Source organism: Danio rerio, chromosome 2 (genome assembly GCF_049306965.1).
Source record: "Danio rerio strain Tuebingen ecotype United States chromosome 2, GRCz12tu, whole genome shotgun sequence".
NCBI classification, from domain to species: Eukaryota; Metazoa; Chordata; class Actinopteri; order Cypriniformes; family Danionidae; genus Danio; species Danio rerio.
In genome coordinates this window covers 41,221,797-41,249,398 of record NC_133177.1, presented here as the reverse complement: position 1 = coordinate 41,249,398, position 27,602 = coordinate 41,221,797, and the positions used below count along the sequence as shown (strand labels likewise).

General features: G+C 39.0%; 1 protein-coding gene across 8 annotated transcripts; it reads left to right on the top strand.

The window, feature by feature from the left end:
• Positions 1-33: 33 nt before the first annotated feature.
• Positions 34-27,602, top strand: acin1a (apoptotic chromatin condensation inducer 1a). Of its 8 annotated transcripts, none has more exons than XM_073928090.1 (18): positions 34-195; positions 1,342-1,407; positions 1,514-1,625; positions 4,251-4,309; positions 8,771-9,067; positions 15,152-15,301; positions 15,550-15,632; positions 20,632-20,689; positions 22,523-22,568; positions 23,029-23,177; positions 23,299-23,439; positions 23,512-23,695; positions 24,285-24,430; positions 24,578-24,685; positions 24,781-24,888; positions 24,984-25,299; positions 25,648-25,748; positions 26,634-27,602. In XM_073928090.1, exons 1-18 carry the CDS (start codon positions 58-60, stop codon positions 26,940-26,942), a joined length of 2,571 nt encoding a protein of 856 aa, XP_073784191.1. In that variant the 5' UTR covers positions 34-57; the 3' UTR covers positions 26,943-27,602. The 8 variants fall into 8 exon arrangements, with proteins under 8 accessions (XP_073784191.1, XP_073784180.1, XP_005171333.2 ...); XM_073928079.1 differs by having other exon boundaries at positions 20,629-20,689; XM_005171276.2 differs by having other exon boundaries at positions 8,771-12,229.

Genomic DNA, 27,602 nt, shown 5'->3' with positions numbered 1-27,602 from the left:
TCAATGAGGAAGGCGTTGCGGTCCGCGCAAGCTACAGAACGAGTGAAGGGAATCAAGATGGCGGACCTCGAAGATGTTACGCTGGACGGGAGGCCGCTGCATTCGCTCCGGGTAGCGGACTTGAAGGCTGCATTGGAAGAGCGAGGGCTTCCGAAGAGCGGACAGAAAAATGCCCTCGTCAAGAGACTCAAAGGGGTAAGTGTGAGTCGCTGGTTTCTCGGCTCCGCGGAGTCCGAGGACCGTGATTGGGAGGCCGAGCGTCGGTGGTCTCTCGCTAGCTGCTAGCGCGCACTAGCTGGGGTGCTCATCCAGTTTGTAGAGTGTCATCATGTTCCCCCCGTTGATGCCTGTTTGTGCGTTTGTGTGTGACTTGCAAAAGTGCTGTTTATTTGCCGTACATTAGAGTTTTGGGAGGGCGCAGACCTCGCAGCGGGGTCTGGCGATGCGCTTCTGTTTACAAGTCTCTGGATGGCTGTGAACTGCGAGCTTTTTAAGTTGTCGGCGGGCTCGCGCTTTGTTAGTGCATAAGGTGTTAGGGGGGTGGGGGTTATGAAACGGGGACGCGCTTGCCAAAAAGTCTGTTTTTATTTTTTTATGACGTTTTCGAAAGACTAAACACGTCTTAACGCTTGAATGGCATGTGCTTTTGCTGAAACAAACAGTGAAGTCGCAGAGCGGTTGCTTTGCGTCGGTGGGAGGATTTGATTGATTGATGTGTCGCGCGCCACAGCTGCTTTGAAGTTTGATCTGAAGTTTCTGTTACTGGACAGATGTAAACAAATGTCTGTCACCTTCACGATTAGATTCTTCATCACATTTTGTGCAATTTTTTATTTTGGGATATGAAGAAATTAGAGTATACATTAATCCATGTAAGTGATATGATTTTGGATTCACGATGACTGCCGATCGTTCAGTCGGGTCTATGCAATCCTCATACCATAAACAAATGACTGCTCATTAATGTGTTCATAACGTAAAAGAGACATTTCTCTCATATGTAAATTGACATCGTTTACTCGCCATACACTTGTTTAAAACCTGTATTCGTTTACTCCGATAAACAGACGTTTTTTGTTGATCACGTGTAACCAAAAGGTTGCTTCTTCCCATTGGCTTACATATTATTTTACACAACGGAAGTCAAAGTAGACTGTTATCCAAAATTATAAATAATGTAAATGATTTTATACATTATATTATAAATAATGTTCAGGAAAAGGAAAACGCTCATAAATGTTTAGAACCACCTGAAAATGTAAGTTTTAAGTGCACAAGTCGCAGTATTGCATATTAGTACAGATGTTGAATTGTGTTTCTGTTATTTTGCATGTGCAACAGGCTCTCATGCTGGAGAACCTTCAGAAAACCTCCACTCCACACATTGGCCTGCAGCCCAACTCCCGGGTGAGCTGATCTGTGATGTATTGTTGAAATAAATTTGTTCTTGTTTGGATGGCCTAACTGCACTACAGCACTCATACCATTTTGCATTGCGTGTGTGTTTGTTTAGATCGGGGAGGAAATGAGTCAGAATAGCTTCATTAAGCAGTACCTGGCCAAACAGCAAGAGCTTCTGAGACAGCGTTTGGAAAAAGAGGCACGAGAGGCAGCTGAAACTGATGGTGAGTGAATGATGGTGATATTAAATAGCTCAAATTGTAACAGTATGTGTTGTTTTAAGTTGAATGTGTTAAAGATGTTGTCAACCAACACAAACTCTTCATCATTGAAACTGTGGTAAAGTGAACTGTGGAAATACTAAGCACACTCAACAAATCGTCACCTTAGAATTATAAGGTTCTATCTGACATTTGTCAAAATTGAGTTATTGACATATTCTTGTTAAATGACAACTTATAAATAAAAGATCAAATAATATTAATAAATTGTTTACATTTTAAGACTTTTTATTTAAAAAACAAAAAAGGTTTTATCTACAAAGTCGACCTCTAGCTTGGCTCTATAAGGTTCTTTCTGTGAGCCATCAGCATTTTTAAAACAATCGGAGCTTTCTTGGGGCCAGCGGCCGGCCTTTTTCAAACTGCCGAATATCTTGGGCCAAAGAGGGCCAACTGGGGCTTCGGGGCGGAGTGAAAGAAGAGGCGGGCACAGTTTTCGGATCGCACATGAGTACATGCGCCAAACAAATCAATAAATAAGGAAAAGAAAACATCTAGCCTAATGGGGTCTTTTTGCGTATGATCACCCTTATGTTTCCCTTTTAAATGTAAGGGTGTTGCATAAAATAATAAAGTAGTTTTAATTTATAGTGACGTTCTTTGCTGCGTCCTCCTTGATGTTTCAATAACGCATTATAATTTTCACACCATATTAAAGACACAGCAGACAGTAAAGGTTTTCGAGAGTTTTTGTCAAGTTTAAAAGGTGTATTTGTGCACGTTTAAATTCCTGTATGTGTGTGTGAGAGAAAAAGAGCGCTCCCTTTACAGCTGTGTTGATGCTGCGCGGCTTTTTAAAATTTATTTTGGAGATAATATACAACAGAAAGACATAAAACTTAACAAATTATGTGCCCACTTTCGTAGACTTTACACAATATATTGTCATATCTTGATAAAATAGCCTAAGCTATATTGAAATATAATTTAAAGAATTACAAATATCGGATATATTAAAATCGCATTAAAAAAATAAACCAATATAAAATAAACAAAAGCTAGCTATAACAAAGTAGGTTGCCTATACAATACATAAATCAAACTGTTTTAAAGCCACATATAACTTTCATTTTACAAAGACCTATCTGAAAAAAAAAAGATTTTAGATATTTCTAAAAACAATAAACACCGGAGAAGGTTTGAAATATTATTTATAAAGTGTTTGGATATGATAATATTAATCAAATCGTGCAAACAGAGCATTTTTTGGGTGAGTAAAAGCAGAATATAGCCTACTTTTTTTTTCTGTCACCCAGTCCTGCGCAGCGCCGCTTTAAACGCATTAGGGAAAAATGTGTTCTGTGTCCTCAAACAAGTGTTTATGTCCAAAATGCGGCTATTGACAGCGGGAGAAACAAGAAAGACAAAATCATACAAAATCAGAGTCGGCTAAATAATGCCGCACCACACAAAATTGAGATGTGTGTCAATGTGATGATTTAAAAGCATTTCTTGACATTGAGATTCATTCATTTATTCATTGTCTTTTGACTTAGTCCCTTAATTAATCTGGGGTCACCACAGCAGAATGAACCGGCAACTTATCCAGCATATGTTTTATGCAGCGGATGCCCTTCCAGCTGCAACCCATCTCTGGCAAACACCCATACACACTCACACACACATACACGATGGACAATTTTAGCTTACCCATTTCACCTGTACCGCACATATTTAAACTTATATTTGGACCGAACACGGGGAGAACATGCAAACTCCACACAGAAATGGCAACTAACCCAGCTGAGGCTCGAATCAGCGACCTTCTTATTGTGAGGTGATTGTATATATCACCGACATTGAGATTAAATGTTACGTTTTACATTGTTGAAAAAGAAATTAATATTTTAAAATGTATATATTAAATGGAAAATATATTAATTTGTTTACATATAGTCAGCGATACACTTTTCAGTGTTTATTAAACTCATTTGGTCATCGTCTATTTCTTTTAAAGTTTTTCAATTTAATTTTAAGCCTTGAAGGGCAAATACTTAATTTAATTCATGGGGCATATAATTCAATAAAAATAGTTCAATAATTCATATTAAGCATAAAATTTATAAATATTAACATATTAATTAGATAAAATTAAAAGCTGCGCTGGAAAAAATATTTAGCTCAGTCTTGCATGTTTAATTTAAACAAGAAAAAATATTCATCTTAAAACATGAAATAAATGTTAAAGAAAGCAAAAATTAAAATTTCTTAAGCGTCAACATATTGTTACAACACCAACTTATATATTTTTTGATTGTCTTTCTTGAAAAGCAATGCTTCAATGAATGATCTGGCGGATAGAACCTTATAATTCCAAGTGGAAAATGACTTCAGAATGAGAAGGTTCATTTACTGTTTTTTTTTACTCCAATTTGCAAATGTAAGTGAACTTTGATGATTTACATTTAGAGAACCCTTACGGTGTGTGTGTATATATATATATATATATATATATATATATATATATATATATATATATATATTTGTGTGTGTGTGTATAAGACAGATCAGATTTGACTGTGAATGTATTTTATCAACACTGATTTTGTTTTATTTTTTTATCTCAAGGAACCGACCGTGGCGACCACACAGAGTCCAATGATAATATCCATGCTGCCTCGAACCAGGTTCGAATATTTATCAATCTTTATTTTACACTGTGACCTTAAGTTATTTTGTATTGGCCTATTTCCACTGAGTGGTATGGTACGCTTTTATAAACATTTCCATTGTCAGAAGGTACCAAAAAGCGGACCGTACCATTTTTTGGGTACCCTTTTCAAAAGGGTACCTAGCACAAAAAAAAGTGTTCTAAAAGGCAGAGCAAAACATACAGCTGAGTGCTCTTGGTTTACAGAGATGCTTCACTAGCGCATGCACAAGCCAGGAGAATAAAAACAAAGGAAGCACCATTTTTAAATACACTGCTGAGACATTACACAGTAATAATAAATGTATATAATAACGAGCCACGGTCGACCTGAGCTCAAGCAAACCTTGTTTTCATCTTGATGAACAGCCACAGATCCAAGATGAAGAGCAGAATCTACTCTGTGCCCTGTCGTTGTTTACAAAGCCATCTAAAGTGCGAGCGGTTTCACTTTCTCCAGAGAACTAGTGTGCATGTCTACATTTGAATAACTTCTTGAGCTGATGATAATAGTGTGTGTGATTATTGAAGAGCTTCTGACATCCCTCTCGCATTTGTCCGTTTCTGAAAGGATCGGAAGCACAAAAAAACAAAAGAGCAAATGATTCTTTCAGCAGCCTAACGTTAAAACATGAACAAACTGCCATGTTTAATTATTATTATCACCAAGGAATTAACTTCTAACAGAGGTTACATGTGCTGGTGAAGATTAAAGATGCAGATGAGAGGTTTGCACTGACAGCAGGCTATATGTTGCATGTTGTTTTTGAACTCAATAAGGACTAAATGTATTCTGTGTGTAGTGTTAATAAAGAAATCATCTTCATAATAAGGTTAGTAATGAACATTTATACGCAAGTATTTATGTGTATAAAGCATCTGTTTTGTGAGAAGTGCTTCTCATATGACATGTGAACCCGTTCCTCGAGCAAGAATGATGGCGACTACAACTTTCTGTCATACATTACGCCCACCAAGTACCATTGGTAACCCTTTTGGCAGTGGAAACGCAAGCCTGATAAAGGTGACCCATACTGTACTTTACCCTTCAGTGGAAACGGGCCATATAATTAGATCCACTTTTGGCTTTGGTACTGACAAATGTATATCCACAAATGTAATATTGTGAAGTATCCTATAGAAAACATCAATTTAAAAGAGATCTGTGAGGGGATCTACTCATTTATGCTGAACACTGTGTAAATGTGCATAGATATGTGTGTGTCGCTAGGGCTGAATGATAAATTGCCATAAAATCACATTTTTTGTGAAAGTAACCCACCTCCAGAAGGCCAGAGTGGGATCTCTCTCTCTCTCTCGTGAGACAGCAACAAAAAATGCCCTAGGTAACCCAGGAAATCCCAGTCTATGGGAAATAGACTAAAATAGATATAACTAGATTAAACTGTTTCTATTTGAGTCAATGGATTAATAAACTTGTGACCACGACAACATTTGGTTTATCTGGTTCTCCTTATCATAATTTTCCTGATAATATAGTATGTAACGATGCAGCGCTTCTGTCACTACCTATTATAATGTTATTAGGAAATATGCTGCGTGCTTTATTCTGTGCAAGACACAGAATTTTACAGAAGGACTTATTTTAAACACTCGACTAAAGGTATGAAGTGAGTTTTGAGTGAAAACATAGCTATATGTGGTTTTTGCACATGCTTTCAGGTTTAATATTAAGAGCAGTAACTACATTAAATGGCCATAGAAGCTACATAAACTGCTCTCAACATTGAATAATGACTATTTCTGATTTGACTATCGCATAAAATGTTGTGTGAGGCTTGGCAGAGAACTATGGCGTCTATGGAAAATGCTGCTTCAGCTGAACACACGTGCTGGAGATTCACAGCTGCTTACAGTATGGATGCTTCTATTAACCATTTCACCGTTAACCGAAAAGATGCATTTTAAACCGACTAATGATATCAGTTAAACGGATAAATATTTTATTTTGTAAATTTTTTTTATACAGTTTTGCTGCATTAATATGCAACACATAGGCCTATTTGTTTACTCTTCAGGTGTTAATACGTGCAACCACCCTTGCCTACAGATGTTTTTTGATAAAAGAAGTAAAATGAATAGAAGGATAGCCTATTGCTTGTACAGTTTGACACATATGAGTTGATGCCAAACCAGCACTGTTAGTGATTTGCCTTTCTTCTGGATCCACATCATAAATGCCTTTGTTTAGTTGCACAAGTTGAGAAAAGCTGCTAAAGCAAACTTTCTGCATGCTTGTGTGCTAGGGTTGAGTATCGTTTGGGATTATTTCGATACCAGTGCTAAATTGATACTTTTAAAACGGTAACAGTGCCTGAACCGATTCTTTTGAGCCACAAAATAATGGTGATTGACTATGGTGATTAAAAATGTTTTATTATACAAAATCTTAAAAAATACATTTTTAATAGAACAATATAATTAAAGTTTAAAGTAAACATCAATTCATATTTCATATATTTGAATTACATTAATATATTTTTTTGATCGCTTGTTGGTTAGCATGAATTTAAGATTCTGAACTTATTTTTTTCTGATTGAAGCTTGTGACTATGTTTACATGGTTATCAGTAATCTAATGATTGGCCTTAATCTGAATAAGACAATAATATGATCAAGGTGTTTACATAAGTTGCTTTTTTGCCCTCCCATTCATTTAAAATAATGTTTCTGAAATTTTTCACAGTGTCTCCTAAAAAATAGGTATTATGGAGTAATAATAAGTCGTATATGAGTCTTATTGTTTATTTCTTGAATAAAAGCAGTTTTTAATGAAAAAATTGAAGGTCAGTATTATTAACCTCCTTAAGAAATTTTTACTGTATATTTTTGATATACACAACAAATCAGTTACAACATAATAGACTAATTATTTCAACTTTCGTAGTTAACTGATTAAGTCTTTAAATTACATTTTAATCTGAATAAAAGACTATAAAATACTTGCAGGGACTTTGTCTGAATACAACTGTCTTGCAAAATAACTAGTAAAACGTTATGCACTGATTGTCACCATAGGGAAGATAAAAATGCAGATATTAGAAATTAGTTAGTTAAATTCTTATGTTTAAAATTGTGTTGTAAATAAATCATGTGTTGAAGATGGAAATAAAAAATGAATAACTGCCAAACTAAACGAGTTGAATATGACTTTTACATGAGCGTGACTGAAAACTACATTTGATCAATGTTACATCAGTTCTTTCTGCATAGTCGATATAGCACTTCCTATATTAAAAGTGTTAAAATCGATATTACCGGTGTCATTTGGGCATCAACCTCTGACGAATGCGGGAAACTAGGCTAATGCGTGCAGCACCGTAATGACAGAGAGCAAGTGTAAGTGACACCTTGAGCGCGCAGAGAGAGACCTCGGTCATATCTTCGCAGTCTGCCACAGATGGCTGATCCCGCTTCTACGTGGCGTTTTGACACACAAGTACGCATCCAAATTTTGGGGGGCCAGAAGGGGGGGCAAGCTTGTTGGCACGGGAACTGGTGGAAAAGGGCTCTTTTAATGGAATTTGATGCTACACGTTAAATGGAAAGAAAAAACCTCAGCATTGTCCATGCAGGTGTCTGTGGTCCTTTTAAGGTTATCAAAAATCACGGTTTACATGGTAGTCTAGACTCTAAATCAGAGTATTGTCTAAATCATATCATATTAAAATCGTAGCATTAGTGTCCATGTTCGTACTCATGGAAAGTAGACCGAGTAGTCAGAGACGGTGCATTCCTCTGCCTTTGAGACCTCAAATGTGTCAATACGTTTGACGTGTTTCGCCCTTACACGCAACATTTTCAAAGCGTATGCTTCACGTTGCTGTGTCAGAATCCTTGCTCGTAAAATATGCTTTAGGTTGTTTAAAAACAAATTTGATGATATGTTCATCTGCATGTTGATCATGTGTGTTGATCTGAAGAGAGTCGCTCTCGCTCACCGAATGCGCTGTACTGCGTGCGTTTCGTGCGTCCGTTTCCCAAGCAACAAGAACAAACACCTGACATCGCCTGTCTATATTCCTCAAAGTTGTTTAGAATTAATTGTGTGCATTTGATGCACCCCTTCATGCTTCTTGCGTCCTTGCCACAGCACCAGTGGCACTGAAATTCATATGCTGATTTGATCCGGTACATACTGGTTACAAAGGTACCACTGCTATAATGGCACCGAGTTTCGGTACCCAACCCGGTGCTTGGTTGTGTACTGCAGCCAACATGGTAAACCGTGACAATGCTGACTGTTGAATTGATTTAAATAAATATAAATACTTGGCAGCAATGTATTAGCAATATTGCGATAAATCGTCATATCAATATTTTGTCCCACCACTAGTATGAATTTGTGTTTGTTTATATATTTCTCTGGTTATGAATTCATTACTAAGTTGTCTTTAATCTCATATTTTTCCGCTAGGATGTTGCTTCTTCCTTAGTCGATCAGAACCAGGGAAGTGCAGCAGTTGCTGGGGGATTTGGGGTCACAGAAAGCGAAAGTGAAAAAGAAATGCCTGGACAACCGTCCCTTTCTACAGCTGCCCATTCCCGTCCAAGAGCTTCATCTGTGCGGCTTCGTGGTAAAGGAGAGCCGACTTCAAGTCATGTACCAGCAGAAAGTGATGATGACAGTGAAGCTGGGGATGATGAGGAGGAGGAGGAGTGGAACGCCAGACCTCAACGGAGTCGTCGAGCACAGCCGCCAAAAAGTCAACCGGTGAGGACAAGATCCAGTGGCTCGCAGCAACAGCAGCAGCCACCCCCCCAACACATACCTTTACTGTCACAGCAGCTCAGACATCCAACTCCTCCCCCATCCCCTCCTCCTGAACTTTCTTTCCCACTCCCAGACACCCCTAAACAGAGTCCTCCTAGTCCTGGAGAGTCCCCGTCTAGGCAGCGTATATCTAGCTCTTCGAGTTCTGGTAGTTCCAGTAGTGACAGTCGTAGCAGTAGTCCTGAACCAGCAAGTGACACCACAGAACGCAGACCAGGTCCGTTAACCTTACTGGCACGCAAGATGGCATCTGAGAGGGCTTGTTCTGGAGCAGGAAAGCGTGATAGGGAAGGAGTGGATTTACAAAGAAGCCACCAAGAGGGAGTTGTATCCGCAATTACACACACAGCCAATGCAGCATCAGTTCTCTCACACCCTAGTTCAGTCATCTCCAACCAAGGTGTTAGTGTCGTTAGAGCCGCTGTGATGGAAGCGAGCGATGGCATAAAGCAGGATGAAGGTGTTTTATGGGAGCAAGAACAAGAGAGGCTGAAAGCCCTAGAGAAAGAGGAGGAGGAAAGGGAGAAGGCATTGGAAAAGGAGCGAGCACAAGCTTTGGAACGGAAAAGACTTGAAGCTGCTTCGAAACGTGAGAAGGAGAGGGCTTTACAGCGAGAAAGGGAAGAGAAGGAGAGACTGGAGAGGGAACAAGCTTTAGAAAGAGAGAGAGCATTAGAGCAAGAACGACTCGAACGAGAGAGGCAAGAAAAAGAGAGGGTGGAGAAGGAAAGACAAGAAAAAGAGCAAGCTTTAGAGAGGGAGAGACTCAAGCAGGAAAGACTTGAGAAAGAAAGACAAGAACGAGAAGAAGCTCTAGAGAGGGAGAGATTAGAAAGAGAACGGCTTGAAAAGGAAAGACAAGAACGAGAAGAAGCTCTAGAAAAGGAGAGATTGGAGAGAGAGCGGCTTGAGAAGGAAAGAAGAGAAAAAGAAGCTGCTCTAGAGAGGGAGAGATTGGAGAAAGAGCGTCTTGAGAAGGAAAAAAAAGAAAAAGAAGCTGCTCTAGAAAGGGAGAGATTGGAAAAAGAGCGTATTGAGAAGGAAAAAAGAGAAAAAGAAGAAGCTCTAGAGAGGGAGAGATTGGAGAAAGAGCGTCTTGAGAAGGAAAAAAGAGAAAAAGAGGAAGCTCAAGAGAGGGAGAGATTGAAGAAAGAGCGTCTTGAGAAAGAAAAAAAAGAAGCTCTTGAGAAAGAGCGCCTTGAGAAGGAAAGACAAGAAAAAGAAGCTGTAGAGAGGGAGAGATTGGAGAAAGAGCGTCTTGAGAAGGAAAAAAGAGAAAAAGAAGCTGCTCTAGAAAGGGAGAGATTGGAAAAAGAGCGTATTGAGAAGGAAAAAAGAGAAAAAGAAGAAGCTCTAGAGAGGGAGAGATTGGAGAAAGAGCGTCTGGAGAAGGAAAAAAGAGAAAAAGAAGAAGCTCTAGAGAGGGAGAGATTGGAGAAAGAGCGTCTTGAGAAGGAAAGACAAGAAAAAGAAGTTCTAGAAAGGGAGAGATTGGAGAAGGAGCGCCTTGAGAAGGAAAGAAAAGAACAAGAAGAAGCTCTAGAGAGGGAGAGATTGGAAAAAGAGAAGCTTGAGAAGGAAAAACAAGAACAAGCTCTAGAAAGGGAAAGACTGGAGAAAGAGCGTCTTGAGAAAGAAAGAAAAGAACAAGAAAAAGCTCTAGAGCGAGAGAGATTGGAAAAGGAAAAGCTTGAGAAGGAAAAACAAGAACAAGCTCTAGAAAGGGAAAGACTGGAGAAAGAGCGTCTCGAAAAGGAAAGAAAAGAGCAAGAAACTCTAGAGAGAGAGAAATTGGAAAAGCTTGAGAAGGAAAAACAAGAACGAGAACAAGCCCTAGAGAGGGAAAGATTGGAGAAAGAGCATATTGAAAAGGAAAAAAGAGAAAAAGAAGCTCTAGAAAGGGAGAGATTGGAGAAAGAGCGTCTTGAGAAGGAAAGAAATGAACGAGAACAAGCCATAGAAAGAGAAAGGCAGGAGAAAGAAGAGCGAGAAAGAGAGGAAACTTTAGAAAAGGAGCGAAAAGAACAGGAAAGGCTGGAGAAAGAGAGGGCTTTAGAAAAAGAAAGAGAAGCTGCTCTGGAACTTAAAAAACAGGAGCAAGAAAGACTTGAGAAGGAAAAAGCTTTGGAAGAAGAACGCCTGCAGAAAGAACAAGCTCTTCAGCATGAGAGAGAGGCAGAGAGGAAAAAAGAGGAGGAGCGAAAGCAAGCATTGGAAAAACAGAAAGAGGAGCAGGAGAGAGCTTTAAAAGAGGAGAAAAGGGAAAAACTTTTGAAGCAAAAAAGTGTGGAAGAGGAAAAAGGAAAGGCATTGAAACATGAAAAAGAGGAGGAAAAAGAAAGCCATCTTCATCCACGGAAGTGTGGCCGTGATAGTGGTGAGTTTTCCCATCCAGTGGTCCATCCTGGTTCTCCCAAGAGTTCACCTAAGAAGTCAGATGAGAGTGAGCCTGGAGAAAATCCAAGCATCAGCAAAGATGTTCAGTCATCAGAGCCTGTCCCACAACAGTCACCCACACTTGCAACACCACTGTCCCATCAATCTTCCTCCAAGAAGTCTCGTTTCCTTAGAGATGCTCCTGTGATGGCTCCTCTCCCGTCTTCTGTGGGTTCTGTGCTAAAGAGACCTCGCACTTTTTCAGACAGCCCGCAGCCACGTGCCCCCTCAATTCCAACAGATTCTAAATCTAAAGAACCAGTGCAAGAAGATGCTGCTCAGGCACCTCAAACATCAGTCTTGACTTCAGGACCCCATGACCTTGAAAGAAAGACTCCTGAGGTGGCTGTCAAACAAAGTGTACCACAAGAAAATATTCAGACGTCAGAGGACAGCGAAGCAAGCAAAGACACTAAACATAAAACGCTCACAGGAGTTGAGGATGTGAAGAAATCTTCAACGCCAGAAGAAGAGAAGAAAAGAGGACGGGCAAGGGAAAAGAAGGTTGAGAAAAAAGAAAGAAAGTCATCATCCTCCAGTAATACCTCCTCATCTGACTCGGATTCTGGATCCTCATCCTCACGCTCCTCCAGTTCTTCGTCATCATCATCATCATCATCTTCATCAGAGGAGGAAAAAAGCTGTTCCGCATCAGGTGGTAGGAGGGTGAGTTGTCCAAAGGTGCCTCATCTTGTCAGTCTTGCTCTTTTTTTTTTTTTTTTTCAAAACTGGAGATAATGCTGATGAGTGTCAATGTATCTTTTAACATTAGAAGAGCATTAGAGACCTGCTATAGAATTGCATGAACTTATTGTTAAGACCATTTGTTAAACTATTAGGCATTTTTGCATTGTATGATTCCATCTTATTATCCTTGTCAGTTGCAATGTCTTTTGTCTTCCATGTTTGTTTTGCATGGTTAAACTTCCAATACCGAGTGGATTGCAAACTACTGCACTACAACAGTTAAAACTTAAAGGATTTTGTCAGCTTTTGTTGACCCCACACAAATGTCCACAGACAATGGAAGCCTATGGGGCCAAAATGGGGTGCTTTGACCCATAGACTTTCATTGTAAGCAGGACAATTTCAGTGTTTTTATTTGTTTTTTCAGTAAATAAATTAGGTTTCCTGTAACAATTGAGTTTTCACTTAGGGCTGGGCAATATTGCAAAAAAAAAATCACAATATCATGTTTTATATTATTTGATATCAATACCTATTGAATATTAGGATTTTTCTTTATTTAGCAACATTTTTTAATATACTAAAATTACTAAGGCAAATAGTTTTGATAGTCAAAAATAAATATTCTAACAAAATATCTCTTCTCTTCTCTTTATAATAAAATAAACATAAGTGTTAAAGAGACTCTTAAACCTAATAAATAAAATGTTATAAAGTGTGATCAATGGTAAACAACTGAACGATCAAAATAAACTTTAAGTTGCGAATAATAATGATACAGTAAACCATCTTTATTTAAATACATATTGCAATATAACAAATTGTGAAGTTGAATGACTTATTACCTCTATGTTAAAAAAATGCACAAGAAAAGAAACCAAAAAGCCACTCTGGCGACTTCCTTGCATCCATTTTTTATTTACAATCTCCTCACTGCTGCTAGCTTCCGCACTCATTTGTTACTTTGACCTGAAGTAACGCATGGACCATTTACAATGGACTTTGCGCTCCCTTTCCCTTGGCGTCTCTTAAAACTAGGTGGCTATCAACCATTTTCTCAGAAGATGACAAATGGACAAACCATTGCTGCAGCTCTGATGCAAGTTTATGGAGAAAATTAAAAAGCACTGCAGTGTTTGAATGTACTGTGCTTGTTTGAGGTAATAAGTCTGCCGTTATTGCAATGGTGATGTTCCATACAAAGTGTGAAGCAAATTGGTTAGTTCTACTTGCATGAGTCGCGGTGCACTCGCGGCATTCAGAAAAGAGTGTGCATGTAAACGCCACTTGCACAACATCCCCATTGGAAATGACAAACTGACACCCTAAGTTTATTGGCATTGCTTCCAAGGTGCGCACGCTCAGCAGCCACATTTTAATAAAACTAGCGCTTCATACCGAAACTACATACAGAATCTTTTTTATCCATATTGACAATGGTGTTTGGTCAATAAATATCGATACCGATTTTATCGCCCAGCCCAACTTTCTACTTGGTGCATACTTTAAAAAACTTTTTAAAAATTTAATCGCAAGTTATTTCATTACAGGGGTCTTCAAACTTGGTCCTGGAGTGCCAGTGTCCTGCAGATTTTAGCTCTAACTTGCCTCAACACACCTGCAAAGATGTTTCTAGAAAGCCTAGTAGAGGCTAGCCCAGCTATGTCTGATTGGGGTTGAACTTTGCATGACACCTGCCCTCCAGGACCAAGTATGGGACCCATCATAGGGCGTACTCACATTAGGTACAGTTGCCTTGAACCGTGCCAAAGCACAGTTGTCCTCCCTCCCCTTTTCTCCTCGGCCTGCACTCACATTGCATGTTTACATACCAAACCTGAGCACGCTTGCGTCATGGATGATGTGGCTGTTCAGTTTAACAGGACAAGAAGCGCTCTCGCTCAGCACAGTAGAGATTGCTTTAGTTGTATCATTTTTATATATATATTTTTTATTTTGGATGCAGTAACACACAGTCAAATATGTTGCCGAACAGATCCACAATTTTTGACGCTTATAAATTATTTTTAAAGTCCTTGTGCTGCAGGTATTAGGACGTTTGCTGAGGGTGTAGCTGATGTGCAGCAAGGGATTTGCGTCTTTAATAAACTACGACAGTTTGCGTTCATTGAAAATTTAAGAATGAAGTCCCTTTAAGAATTTTATGTCCCTTAAAAGTCACGTCTCGTCTTGAGTTTCGGTCTCAGACGCGCTTTGCACTTACACTACAAGCGTACCGCACCAAAGCCTAAGTGAACCGTGCTCTGGCACACCTCTTCAAACCGGGCCAGGGCCGGCCAACTGAAATGTCCCTGAGCCCGATTCAGAGCACTCACACTTCTCAAGCGATCTGGGAAACGCACCTGGGCACGGTTTGGATAGCATAGTGTGAGTGTGCCCTTAATACATCAGCACATACAAATACAGTCTCTGCTATACAGTAGGAAAAAAAATGGAAATATCCAAACAAGTTAACAGGATAATACAGTTAGGCTAGAAGCTAAAATATACCCCATAGAGTATAAAATCAGAAGAAATTATTAATGTAATGTCAAAAAGATGTCCATAGCTGCTAAAAGTAGTCTGGCTTTTGATGCATGTCATAGGTGAGTTTCTCGAGTGAAAATGGCGTACATACTTGAGACGACCACATTTTAACTGAGGAGATGACCATAAAAATGTATACATTTCTTTGCTGGATAGACCAAGATTAAAAACAAGTGTTCAGTGTGGGAGTCCAACACATTCTCTACTCCACCATATAACAAATAAAAATGTGTTTTGTTTCTATTTTAAAGTGTCCTTGTAGAAAATGATGGTACATACTTTTAATTCATAGTGTGAATGTGTTTATGATTCTCTGAAATGTATCTATAAATGTTTACATTTTATCTTCCTCAGTCTGAAGAGGTCAAAAGGGATTCTTCATCTCAGCCAACAGAAAAAGTTTGTCAAACTGTGGCTGAAAAGCCTCCTGCACCTCAGCGCAAAAAACGAGTCTTTACAGAGAAAGAGGAGAAAGATGTGAACAACGAAGTCATCCAAAACAAGGTCAGTAAGCAGCTAACTTCTGGTAAAATTATATTCACACTGGGATTTTAGTTTAAAATATGTTGTGAATTATTTTTTTTTTTCATGAATTAAATGACTAAGGTGGGAATTAAGTGGAAAACCAGACCAGTGCATTTGGAGGAAAAGAAAGTCAGAAACTCTGACCACATCAAGTGTGTCAAGCTTTCTCTTATATTGCCATCTTCAAGTTTCATTAAAATGTGTCTTTTCTTTTCTATACACTTTAGAAACCTTGTCTTGACCTACAGGATGGAAAGGAGACAAAGGAGGATATTGAGGAAGATGCTGACACTAACAAAGACACTACCAGGTCTGTCTGTATTCTACTTTGATTATACTTGAAGTGCACCTGAAATGAGCTGTTGAATATACATGCTGCTATAAGGATAGTTATCAAAGTACAGATGTTTGCTCATTATGGGGAGAGTTAATCTAAAAGCATGTGATTTACAGTTTTAAGAACTGTGTTTCCAGAATTAAGCAAGTATGCCTACAATATACAATAACCCAGCATCAATTTTATGAATACTTAAGGTTATTGCACACTGAATTAGAAAATTTTGGTGGTAATTTTCGCAAGTAAAAAATTAAATCGACCTCACGTTGTGTCAGTCGTATTGACACACTGCCTCTGTAACTGTCAGTCGTGAAAAATTCTAACCCTTTTTTTCCTTCTACCTTACACACCAGAAAAGGCACTTTGAGAGTTTTTTTTTTGTTTTTTTGTAATATTTATTTATTGAGTCTTTGCAATTTTAAAGCAGTACATTACCCCTCCCCTACCACAACCACAGCATTGAAAGACAAAAAACTTAATAAAAGTAAAATGTATATCGTTCCAGACTTTCTGAGTTAACAGTGAGGAAACTATATTTGTACTAGATTTGTTCAGTTCATGTTATCATTTAACATGACAGGCTTGGCAACATAAAAAAGGAATGTACAAAAGAGGTGCCTCTTAATACAGTCTTGAATTCACAAAACCTTCCAGTTATATCAAAGTTAACTGTGAGGGGAAACTCATACTCACATACCCTTTTCCACTTCCACCATATTAAACGTCTTGCTAGAAGTGTAGTGAAAGCAATAACAGAATGTATATCTTTGAGAGGCGTTTTGACAGTTCAGAGTCACCGTACAAGCCAAAAGCTGAGTACAGACATAATATAATGCAGTATGAATTGGACAGTTGAGAATCCCTATGCTGGATTCAGTGACTGCCGCACCTCTGCCCTCCTGCTGTTTTGTGTGTCTGTACATTTGACATACTGCCTATAGACATTATAATGGAAAGCATGGTCCGCTTTGTCCATTGCTTCGATAGGTCAACCTGGCCTCCATCTATTTTAGTGCCTATAAGTACTGCCAGTTTCTGTTCAGAATCTGTTTACGTATGTGAATGTGTAAAGTAGGGCTGCAAGATTCTGGGTAAAATTAGGATATTTTTAGCAATTCTTTGCTTAATCAAGATTGCTATTTTCTCCTGAATCTGTAGATGTAAAAAATGTTAATATTAGTAGGCTATCTTTTTTTTTTTTTTTCCCCCAAGTCTGTATAGGTCTTCTGTGGGTTAAAATGCTACATTTTGTATAGACTTGGAATGAGTAGTGTCTATTTGCCGACTGCAAGACAGGCGTAACATGACGGTGCCTTAGAGGTGAAACTTGTCGGCAAGATGGCACTGTAAATCAGTTATTAACATCTACACCTTAACTAAACCCAACCATCACAATAATAAACGTCTACACCTTCCCTAAACCTAAACCCAACCATCGCAATTATAAATGTCTACACCTTCCCTAAACTGAACCATCACAATAATAAATGTCTACATCACAATAATAAACGTCTACACCTTCCCTAAACCTAAACCCAGCCATCACAATTATAAACGTCTACACCTTCCCTAAACCCAACTGTCACAGTTAACATCTACACCTTCCCTAAACCCAACTATCAGTTATGAATGTCTACACCTTCCCTAAACCTAAACCCAACCATCGTAATTATAAATGTCTACACCTTCCCTAAACCCAACTATCAGTTATGAATGTCTACACCTTCCCTAAACCCAACCATCACAATTATAAACGTCTACACCTTCCCTAAACCTAAACCCAACTATCAGTTATGAATATCTACACCTTCCCTAAACCTAAACCCAACCATCACAGTTATTAAAGTACAGTGCAAGTTGTGGAGGCTTTCGTTCTTGACATGCTCGCCATTGTACTGTTATTTGCAACTACAGGCGGTGACACAGAGTAGGCTAACTGTCATGACAAAACAGATGAAGTCAGCGTGTGAAGTTGCATGAGTTACTAAATGAATGAATATAATAATATATTGAATAAATTGGTTGTGGATAAATTTGTAGAAATCTCATGAAAAGATTTGATGAAAATGTTATCTGGTAAGTTTTTTCACCATCTTGCCAATCTTTGTAACATCAAGTTATGCCTCTAACTTCAAGTTACACCCTTTCATCTTACGCCCCCGTCTTGCAGTCCGCAGACAGATACACTTGCTTGAAATGGTGGACTTGAACAGACTTTAAATATGTCCTGGTTGTTAATTCACACTAAAGTGAGGACATCAGAATACAACTATTATTAGTTCTTAAGTTAAATTATTATGTTTGAGACATATGCTTGCCATATGTCATTGACAACATTATTAGACCATTTTATTTCGCTGGTAAAATCAGACATTTGTCATTATCAGATTCCCTCTTGTATTATATAGGCTACAGTAGTTATTCTGACTCTGTTAAACATTTATTCTCGTGCACAGCACTTTGTGTTCACTGTGAAAGACAAACCTTCAAATGCTTGTTGTAATCATAACCTTTTTAAATGTGATTTGATCATTTAAATGATGTCCTTGATGAAAAGATGAACTTTCATTGCTGAGTGTGCTCTTCTTATGGCTGCCATCACTTTGAGTTCAGTTTACAAGAAACTGAACGTTATTTACAACTTTAGCTTTTATTCACAGCCTATGCGGGTTCTGTTCGCTAAAGTAGACTTTATTGGAGGGCACACACGCATCCTCTCGGTAGTAAAGTGCATCAGCTAATGTGTGATTTCAAGGCCACGAATACGTCATTACAGGAAGACAGAAATTATATTTTTGGGCTAGCCTGCTGATCCTGGTGGCACTAGCAGTTACACTGTCTTGTTAAATCTCGTTTTATGCTTGAACAACTAAATGAGTGCTTAAGTCTATTTAACTTAATGCATTGTAATTACATTACAACAGCAATGTTGTAAAGGCAACCTTATGAAATTAAAAATAGTCACATTAAGCTTTCACCAGAGGTTTATCATTGGCTGAAAAACACTAGCTGTGCATAAAGCTCATTGTCTGATGGCAATTTTCATTTTTTTGGGTGAGCTGTCCCTTTAACTAATTTGCATATTGGTGTTGACTGTTTTTTTTTCAAATATGTCTTTTAACTACGGGAAAAGAAAACAAATACTTATAAAACCAGCAGTTTGTCTAACAAAGTTTAACGTGTGTCACAACAAATCTGTTCAATTACAGAAAACCGGTACATGGGTAAATTAGTTTTTAAGTTTCTTGTAATGACATACATGTAGTGCTTCATCTAACGAATAACACTTTACTGAGCGACACAATATGTCACAGCTTAAAAACACAAGGGTTTGAGACATTATCCGTGCTCTAGTAACGCTAAGTTATCTTTAAGTAGCTTGTTTGATTCCATGTCATTTTAAGAGAGAGTTATTTGTGGATTACAGACAGGCAATCAGTGCGGCTGCCTCACAGCCGGTGATAATGGGGTCCTGCTGCAGTGAGTCTCGCGCACCTCCCATTCTCTTATCTAAACATGGCTGTACTGCGTGTTTGACCAATAACACTGGGCTCAAGGTGTCCAGTTAGCTTTAGACGAGCCTTGTTCAGTGAATTTGCGAAGTCCTGTCCGTTTATAGTAATTAGGGAGGCACTGGCAGGACTGCGATCTCGCTGTGCTGCTCGACGGGGAGGAAAAGCAGATGATGCTCGTGCACTCGCATCCCACAATGCGGCGGAGCGTTTTCTCTCTCTTTATGTGCTAGTGCTGTGTTACTATCGGGACGCACTTTAATTGGATCGACTCGTGCTTTCTCTAGTTTTGTCTGTCGTTTGAACGATCTTTGAAGGAATGAAAAAGTGAAACGTTTGATCTTCGCCACGCGCTTCACTCCACTCTGCGGGATGAGCTCTGCGTTTAGTCGACATGTAGCCTGGAGCTTTAATTTGGAGGTCAATGAGAAACTTCATTTGCAAGGTTATAGATATAACACAGAATTAGTATTTTTCTGGAGCTGTTGTGTCTTGTAAAAGCAGGTTTGTAATTAGTGCGGGTGTCTGTGAAGGTGATTTATTAACTCTGTTATTGATTTGTGTTTTGAAATTTCCTGCTTGTTGTTATGAATAATGTTTAGTTTCCCTCGTCTATTAGATTAAGTAGATCTATCTTTAATAATTTAAAGGAGTAATTTAATTGGAAAGTGCACAAATAAAAATTTAGTTGTTTATTAACTCGTGTTTTTTCAACCTGAATTACAACTTTATTCAAAATGGCATGTTTATCAGAATATTAACAGGGTTTCTGCGGATCTAAAATTACCCTTCAACAAATAATTTTTTTTGCTTTGGTTTTTAGTATAACTATATACACATACTGCAATCGAAATGAATGTGTTTGAAATACAGAATTGTCATATTAAAATTGAGTTTTGAAAACAAGACTTTTACAAGTCAAACAAGACAGGTAATGTATTAATCAGAAAAACTGAAGCATTACTGTTGTGCAGTGTGATCAGAAGCTAACATAAAACTAAGTATTTTTATATTCTAGGTAAACCTAAGTATAAAAAGTGACAAATTTGTTGCTAGTTTATTAATTTTTTATTTCTTTTTAATTTTATTATTTTTTTATTTTATTATTAATTACATTATTTTTATTAATTATTTTTCAAACTTGTCTTTTAAATTCCTTCTAATACAACTCATTGTGTTCGCCTTGGTCATTCGCATTTAGGTAATGTATTGATGAATTGTGTTTCCTGTCTTTTTTCTTTATTTTAAGTTTATACTTTTACAGTAGGACATGCTAAAACAGTAATTAATCTCAGTCTTCATTCATTTTTTCTTGCAATGAATGGTGAAAGAGTCTTAATTTTTAAAAAAATTCTTTAAAAGTCAAACATAATTGTACGGTGGCTGTAACTATTCAAGACTAATTCTTTACATACTTTCCCTCCCCCTTCTGTGCTTTTTATTCCTGTCTTTTTCAGAAGTGAGGTGAAGGAGGCTGTCATGTCAGAGCCTGAGAAGGTTTCAGAAAGTGGCGAGGAGGTAAGAGCACAGAGGAGTGCTGGCCTCAGCCAACTCTATCATTCGCCAGATATCCTCCATGTAAAGAGGCAAACAACATTTAATAAAGGGCCTTCCCTGTTGTTTGTTTTTTTAAAAAAATATATTATCACAGGCACTTGCTGCCATTATCAATCATTTTCAATTGTAATTTAAATCAGAAGCTAATTTAGCAGCTTAATGTTATTTGCCCTCTTTTTGTGGACACAGATGATGTTGTGTGAACCTTTGCTGAAGCTGTCCTAGACAGAAGCAGCAGGGGCCTCTCTCTCTCTCTCTCTCACTTTGGCTGATGTTTAAAACCCCCTTGATTGCTTTGTTGTAAAGGTGCTCATGCCTCTTCCATTGCCCTTATTGGTACCAGCATACAGCTACTACTTCTACTACATCTCCTGTTCAACTGTCTGCAAGCGCCATGGCTTTACCTGACAGGCCCTTGAGTCTGCTCTACAGTGCAACACATCAGGCAACAATGGCCACATTTCCAAAGTGGCATTGGCTGGGAGAGCCAGTTGATTGGACTGATAATGAAAGGCTGAGTGATGTGGGTGTGACGTATCGCCGGGTGTCTCACGAGCCTTTCTCAGTTTGGCTCACGGTGGCAGCAAGATTGGAAATAAGATACATAAGCAGATAAACGGACTACTTCTAGTCATGTTTCTGGACTGTTTTGGTGAAAATGGTTCTCCGGTGATTGTGCTGTTTTTTCGATTACATAATGGGACTAGTTTGTCACTGTCTTGTGAAGGAAAAAGAAAGATGCGCCTTATTTGCCAAGGGAATTCGGACTCTAATGACAGCTGGATGTGCTGGATTTTACAGCTCTCTCGTTTTTGTGGACTTACCCAATCAAACATAACTTTTAGTTCAAAAACTGGACTTTGTTTTGTGGCTGCTTGATTGAAACGGCTTCATTCATCCTGAACAGCCAGGAGCCAATTGCGGTATCCCTCAAATCTTGGATAACCTCACAAATAAACCGGATGTGATTGTGAAGTGACTCAGACTCGGTCTTCTGAACAATTTCTCACCAGTGCTTTTAAAAGACTCATCCCACGTAACGGTTTCATGCCAATACGATGGACTTCAAAAAAAAGACACTCAGAGCACCCACATTGTTCCACATAAGAGCTCTTCTACCAGCCTGCTGCTCTCAGATCTCAAACTTCCAGCCTTCTTTTCATTGGACTGTTGTTGCCTAGATACAGTACATGCAGACGTGCGATTGGGCCATTCCCAACCCAGTGAAGAACATGTGTCAATGGTACCGGGAAATTAAGTAGTCATTCTCCATTTTCTACTTCAAATGTTTTGCCTAAAATTTGCAAATATGTGCCCAGACTCCCTGGTAACCCTAAATGGAGCTATTGACTACAGAATAAAAACTAGACCAATATATGTATACATGTTTAGAAGGCCAATGCTAGGCTAGCATGAAACTGTTTATTTTTTAAAATCCATTAAAGTAACTAAATCAAAGAGTATTTGAGTCCCCAGGGGGCTGCTGATTGCGATAAATAACTGCAGCGCGGCCTTTAAGAAAATCTTTTTGTGTAGGAGAGGACAAGACCACATCTTCATAGCAGAAATAGGACTTTTAAAATTCTGTCCGCATGATGTACATGCACAGTGTGTATCTGACTGAAGAGGTGGTCTTTCCTAAAATAGATCTCTACCCAGTTTCATGTTGATGGCTCACGTCCCTGTTGTTCAGTCTTATCTTCCTCGTACATGAACACAATTTCCCTTTTTTCTCACTCCATATATTCTATCTCACCTTTTTTTCCTGGTTTGGGTATGTTTTTTCTCTTTCAGAGCACCATGGCAAAGACCTTCTCAGCCAGAAGGATTTCCATTAGCAGTGAGTAACTCCATGCTTTTTCTTAACTGCTTAATTTGCAGGGAAACTACTATTTAAAAATGTGCATGTCACTATGAGATGTAATGCTCACCAAGGCATTTATATGCTCAGTGTCATAGTAGTAATATTTTTTAGGAATGTTTCCAAAAATAAAATAGTTTTGTGACTTGCTTTTCAAACTGTTTTTAGAAGTTCGAACCTTTTCAAGACGTTCAGTAAGTTAATGTGAAGTGCTTTTGAAACTGAAATCTTTTACATGATGTTGCTTCTGATGTGTTGTTAATGCTGAGTATTAATTTCTATCCAAGAAAAACGGCTTATAGACCTGAATCTCTTGGATGGCAATGATTTTATTACATAATAATTATTTTAGAACACAACAGAAAGTGTGAAATCTAAAAAGCTGAAGATACTTTAAAATCAGTGGTGATAATGACGGCCTTATGCTGTCTTTCCTTAGGCAGCAAAGCGTCTCCTGGGGTGGGGAGTTCAGAGGGGGAAGCAGAGACCGCAAGCAGTGCTGGTGCTGGCAGGAAGAGGAGATGGGGCTCCAGTACAGCTGTCACTGCCAAGAAACCCTCCATCAGCATCACCACAGACTCTTTGAAGGTCAGAGAAATATGAAATAAAAATGAGTTTTAGGATGGAAAAAAAAATTCCCTTCCAAAAGTCTGTTCCTGGATCTTTCATTTAACGAAGAGTACCATAATATATTCTTCACTCTTTACAGTCTTTAATACCAGACATCAAGCCTAGCGTGGGCCAGGAGGCAGTTTTAGACCTGCATCCAGAGGAGATGCATCTTTCTGGGGAAGAGGAAGGTGGAGAAAGAAGTGACCACGACCTGAAAATCAGGCGAACTGTAACACAGGTGCGTGTTATTCCTGTAAGCATAAGCTTGTGTTGTAGTAATGGTAATTAACTGATGTTTCTTGTAAAACAGATTGTACCCTCAGAAACTCAAGAAAATGGACAGAAAGAATCCAAAAGAAGTGATCATGAGGATGAGGAAGAAACAACTGAAGAGCGAGACCGAATTAGCCCGGAGGAAAAAACTGAAGGCTCACTTCAGGTTTCCATGGAGACAGAGCCATCTTCCCCTGGGCGAGATGTTGATATGAAGACAGGTGAGAATTACTGAATAACAATTCATGTTTTTTTTTCCCCCTCAGCGCACTAGTGTGGATTTTATGTAAGTTTTGGATGGAAGAATCTGTTTAAGTTTAGGTAGTAGAATCCTTAGGATCTAATGCAGGGGTGGGCAAACTTGGTCCTGGAGGCCTGGTGTCCTGCACAGTTTAGCTCCAACACTAATCAAACATACCTGAACATGGTAATCAGTGTCCTCAAGATCACTAGAAATCTATAAACAGGTGTGTTTGATTAGAGTTTGAGCTAAACTGTGCAGGACACCGGCCCTCCAGGACCGAGTTTGCCCACCCCTGATCTAATGGTTCTTGATCCACTTTCTTTTTTTTTTCTTTCTTTTTTTTAATTTTATGTTCTTTATATATACACACACAGAACAAGAACAAACATTGGCTCATACTGTAGGCATACAAAAGACAATATAGAAGAAAACAAAAAAGAGACAAACACGTAGTCACAAAACATGCAATCAAAACTAGAGAGGGTATTCTTTCACTTATAGCAGAGTATGTTGTTATTATGAATCATTTCTCAGCCATTTTCTCCTTTTTTGCTTCTTATTCTCAGTCTCTCCCAGTGACACTCGTATTCGCCGTTCCATTAGCCAGCAGAAGTCAGGTGTGAGCATCACAATTGATGATCCTGTCCGCACAGCCAAACAGCCCTCTCCTCCTCGTGGCAAGCTGTCTAATATCGTCCATGTCTGCAACCTGGTATATATACACTCACACACAATGTTTCAGATATGCTAATTGCATAGACATTTCAGCTGCGCTTATAAAGACAATCCATTTGCAGTCTTAAAATGATTTATTCTCTTGGGATGGTTGATCTCAGACTTGATTTGTGATGTTTCTAAGGTGAGGCCATTCACCCTGGGTCAGTTAAAGGAGCTGTTGAACCGCACAGGAACTGTAGTGGAGGAAAGTTTCTGGATTGACAAGATTAAATCTCACTGTTATGTCACAGTAAGCTTCTTCCCTGCATTTCCAAGTATCTTTTATTCAGATTTTTAAATACATTTATTGTTGCTCACCCACTCACTGTCTTTGCTTTTCTTTAGTACTCTAGTGCAGAAGAGGCTATGGCCACGCGTACAGCACTGCATGGTGTAAAATGGCCCCAGAGTAACCCTAAATTCCTCAGTGTTGACTTCTGTACGCAAGATGAGGTAAGCATTTCGTTTGATGGTATAGGATATTAGGTTTAAATCTTTTCCACAGTCTTTTTATTCCTTTGGAAACTAATTCTGCGTCATCCCATTAGTTGGACTTCCACAGGGGTTTGGGTCCAGCAGGAGAAAAGCCACCAGAGGATGCCCGTGGGGCTGCAGCTGCTGGGCCTGGCCGTCCTATGCCAGTGCCGCTCCTGCCAGAGCGTGACCAGTGGGCAGAACGTGAACGGGAAATGGAAAGGCGAGAGAGAGCACGTGCAGAAAGAGAGTGGGACAGAGATAAGGTCAGAGACTTCAGCAAACCTGGAGAGGACCGGGAACCTGGAGCCAGAAGATCACGCTCACGAGATCGTGAAAGGCGGCGTAAAGAAAGGGGGAAGAGCAAAGAGAGGAAAGCTGATAAAAAGGGTAAGGAAAAATTTAATGTACATGGACTACTTTTGTGCATTGGAGTAATGTTGTTTTTGGGATTATTGTAGTTTTTTATTGTATTGCTATACATGGCTTTGTTTTGGTCAAATGTATTTGTAAGTTTGTTCTTAATGCAATTATTTTATATAATTGCTGTATTAATTAAATGTCTGTTGGAATATTATGATAGTTTTGTATATTTTTGCATTGAAAAAACATGACGTGTGTATTTTGTGTTTTTACTTTTATTATTCCAGTGCTGCCGTAAACACAAAGGGATGTAAACACAAAAGCATTTTATTTTTAAAATTAAATTTTATTAACTTCCTCCCTCTTCCTTTTTAGAAAAAGGGCCCGAGGAGCCACCTGCTAAACTTCTGGATGACCTCTTCCGTAAAACCAAAGCTGCTCCGTGTATATACTGGCTCCCCCTCACTGAGGAGCAGGTACAGTTCTTTGGACATTTTAGTTATTTAGGCCCAATCCCAATTCTATTTTTGTATCCCTACCCATTCCCCTTCCCCCTTGGCCCTTGAAGCACAGTGTGAACACAGGCTTCAAAATGTACTCCTAAGAAATGGGACCGCACTACAACACCTGCACATGGCATCTTATATCATCCTAATCTCTTGCATCATATGACATCGACGATCGCAACTGCTGAAGTTATTGAAATTGTTATATTTTGTTATTTATCTTCAGGTACTCACTGAAAGCAACGATATCCTGTTATCCGAACAATATAAATCAGCAATAACTCGTAACTGTACTGTATTTAACCCGTGGCCATATTAATCTATGTAAATGCACAAAAACAACAAACATTACAGCAGACTTTGTAAACAATTTATTATCAGCCACCGGACTATTCTGACAGGATTTAAGTGTCATGAAGTGAAAGTATGTTGTGGGACTGCTATACATGAGTTATTATTGTGGATTATAGATAGCGAAATTTAGCGGGTTTTATTTTTAATTTGTTTTTGTTTTTTTAAATGAGCATGATAAAAACATGAACATGGTTATGAATGTATTAAAACGTGCTTGTTTTTTTTTTATAAAAAATGCATTATAGTGACAAAAAATACTAGTGCAGCCATGCTGCTGTTTTAATCTTCATACCCCTTGGTTTCAAGTGTGGTCTTGAAAAATCTCAATTTCAAGAGCTATCTAGTGTTTCCCATTAGCCCAACGCCTTCAAGCTAAAGAGAATTGGGACACCCCTACCCCTTCGCATGAATGCGCAAAATGAGGGGTAAGGGGTAGAATTGGGATTGAGCCTTTTGTTTGCTGAATAAAATATTAATCTCCTATCACACTTTGCATTGCAGGCAGCACAGAGGGCAGCGGCTCGTGCAGAGCGCATGAGAGAACGAGAGAAGAGGATAAAGGAGATGGAAGAGGAGGAGGGTAAGAAACGTGAGGAGGAACGGCGGGAGAGGATGAAACCCAGCGGAACTGCTGGAGGAGAAGGTGAGAGGGGCCGAGACAGAGAACGAGAGCGAGACAGGGGTCGAGAAAGAGAGCGCGAGGGGGACAAGCGGAAAGAGGGATACCGTAGGCCTGGGGTAAACAGTGCGAGCGGCAGCAGAAGGTCACGGAGCCGCAGTGACCCTCCACCCAGAGATCGACGGCGCTAAAGGACGTCTGGAACTGTCCAGTTTGTATCCCCTTTTCTTGTATGTGCTGTAACAGCTCTATGCCTACCCTCCTGAGGACCAACTCAGACTTCATACAAACACACATGTGCGTGCACACACTCTGCGTAAAGACACACAGGTGCACACACACACTCACTCTCAATGGGACCACGGTGGTGCTGTGTCTCCATGTAGACTTGTCTCGTTGTTTCTTGACTTGGCTTTAAGACTTCTGGTATTCATTTCCCCTTCTCAGTGTTAATGAGCGTCCAGTATAAGTGGCTCGGATTGCAAGATTACATCCAGGTTTGGCAACATCCTCTTTCTCCTCTTGTGTCACGTCGACACTCATCTGAAGGAGCGAAGCTACCTTTGGGATGCTCTGAAAGTCCTGATTTCTACTTTGTTTTCCTCTTCTGTTTCCCTCACATTCCTTGTATCTCTTTTCGTTTTGTTCCTTGTCGTCTGCCTTTCATCACCCCTTAGCGGTTACCAGGTTGCCATGGAGAATGGGATGCATATTTAACCTTTTCACATTTGGTTTTAAATTTTTTATTGTTTTAGCCTAAAAGCTGACATTTTGTTTTCTTTTTAAATTTGTTTACTCCTGTAAGTGCTGAATGTAAAAATAATAAAAAGGTTACATCTAAGAACTGAAAA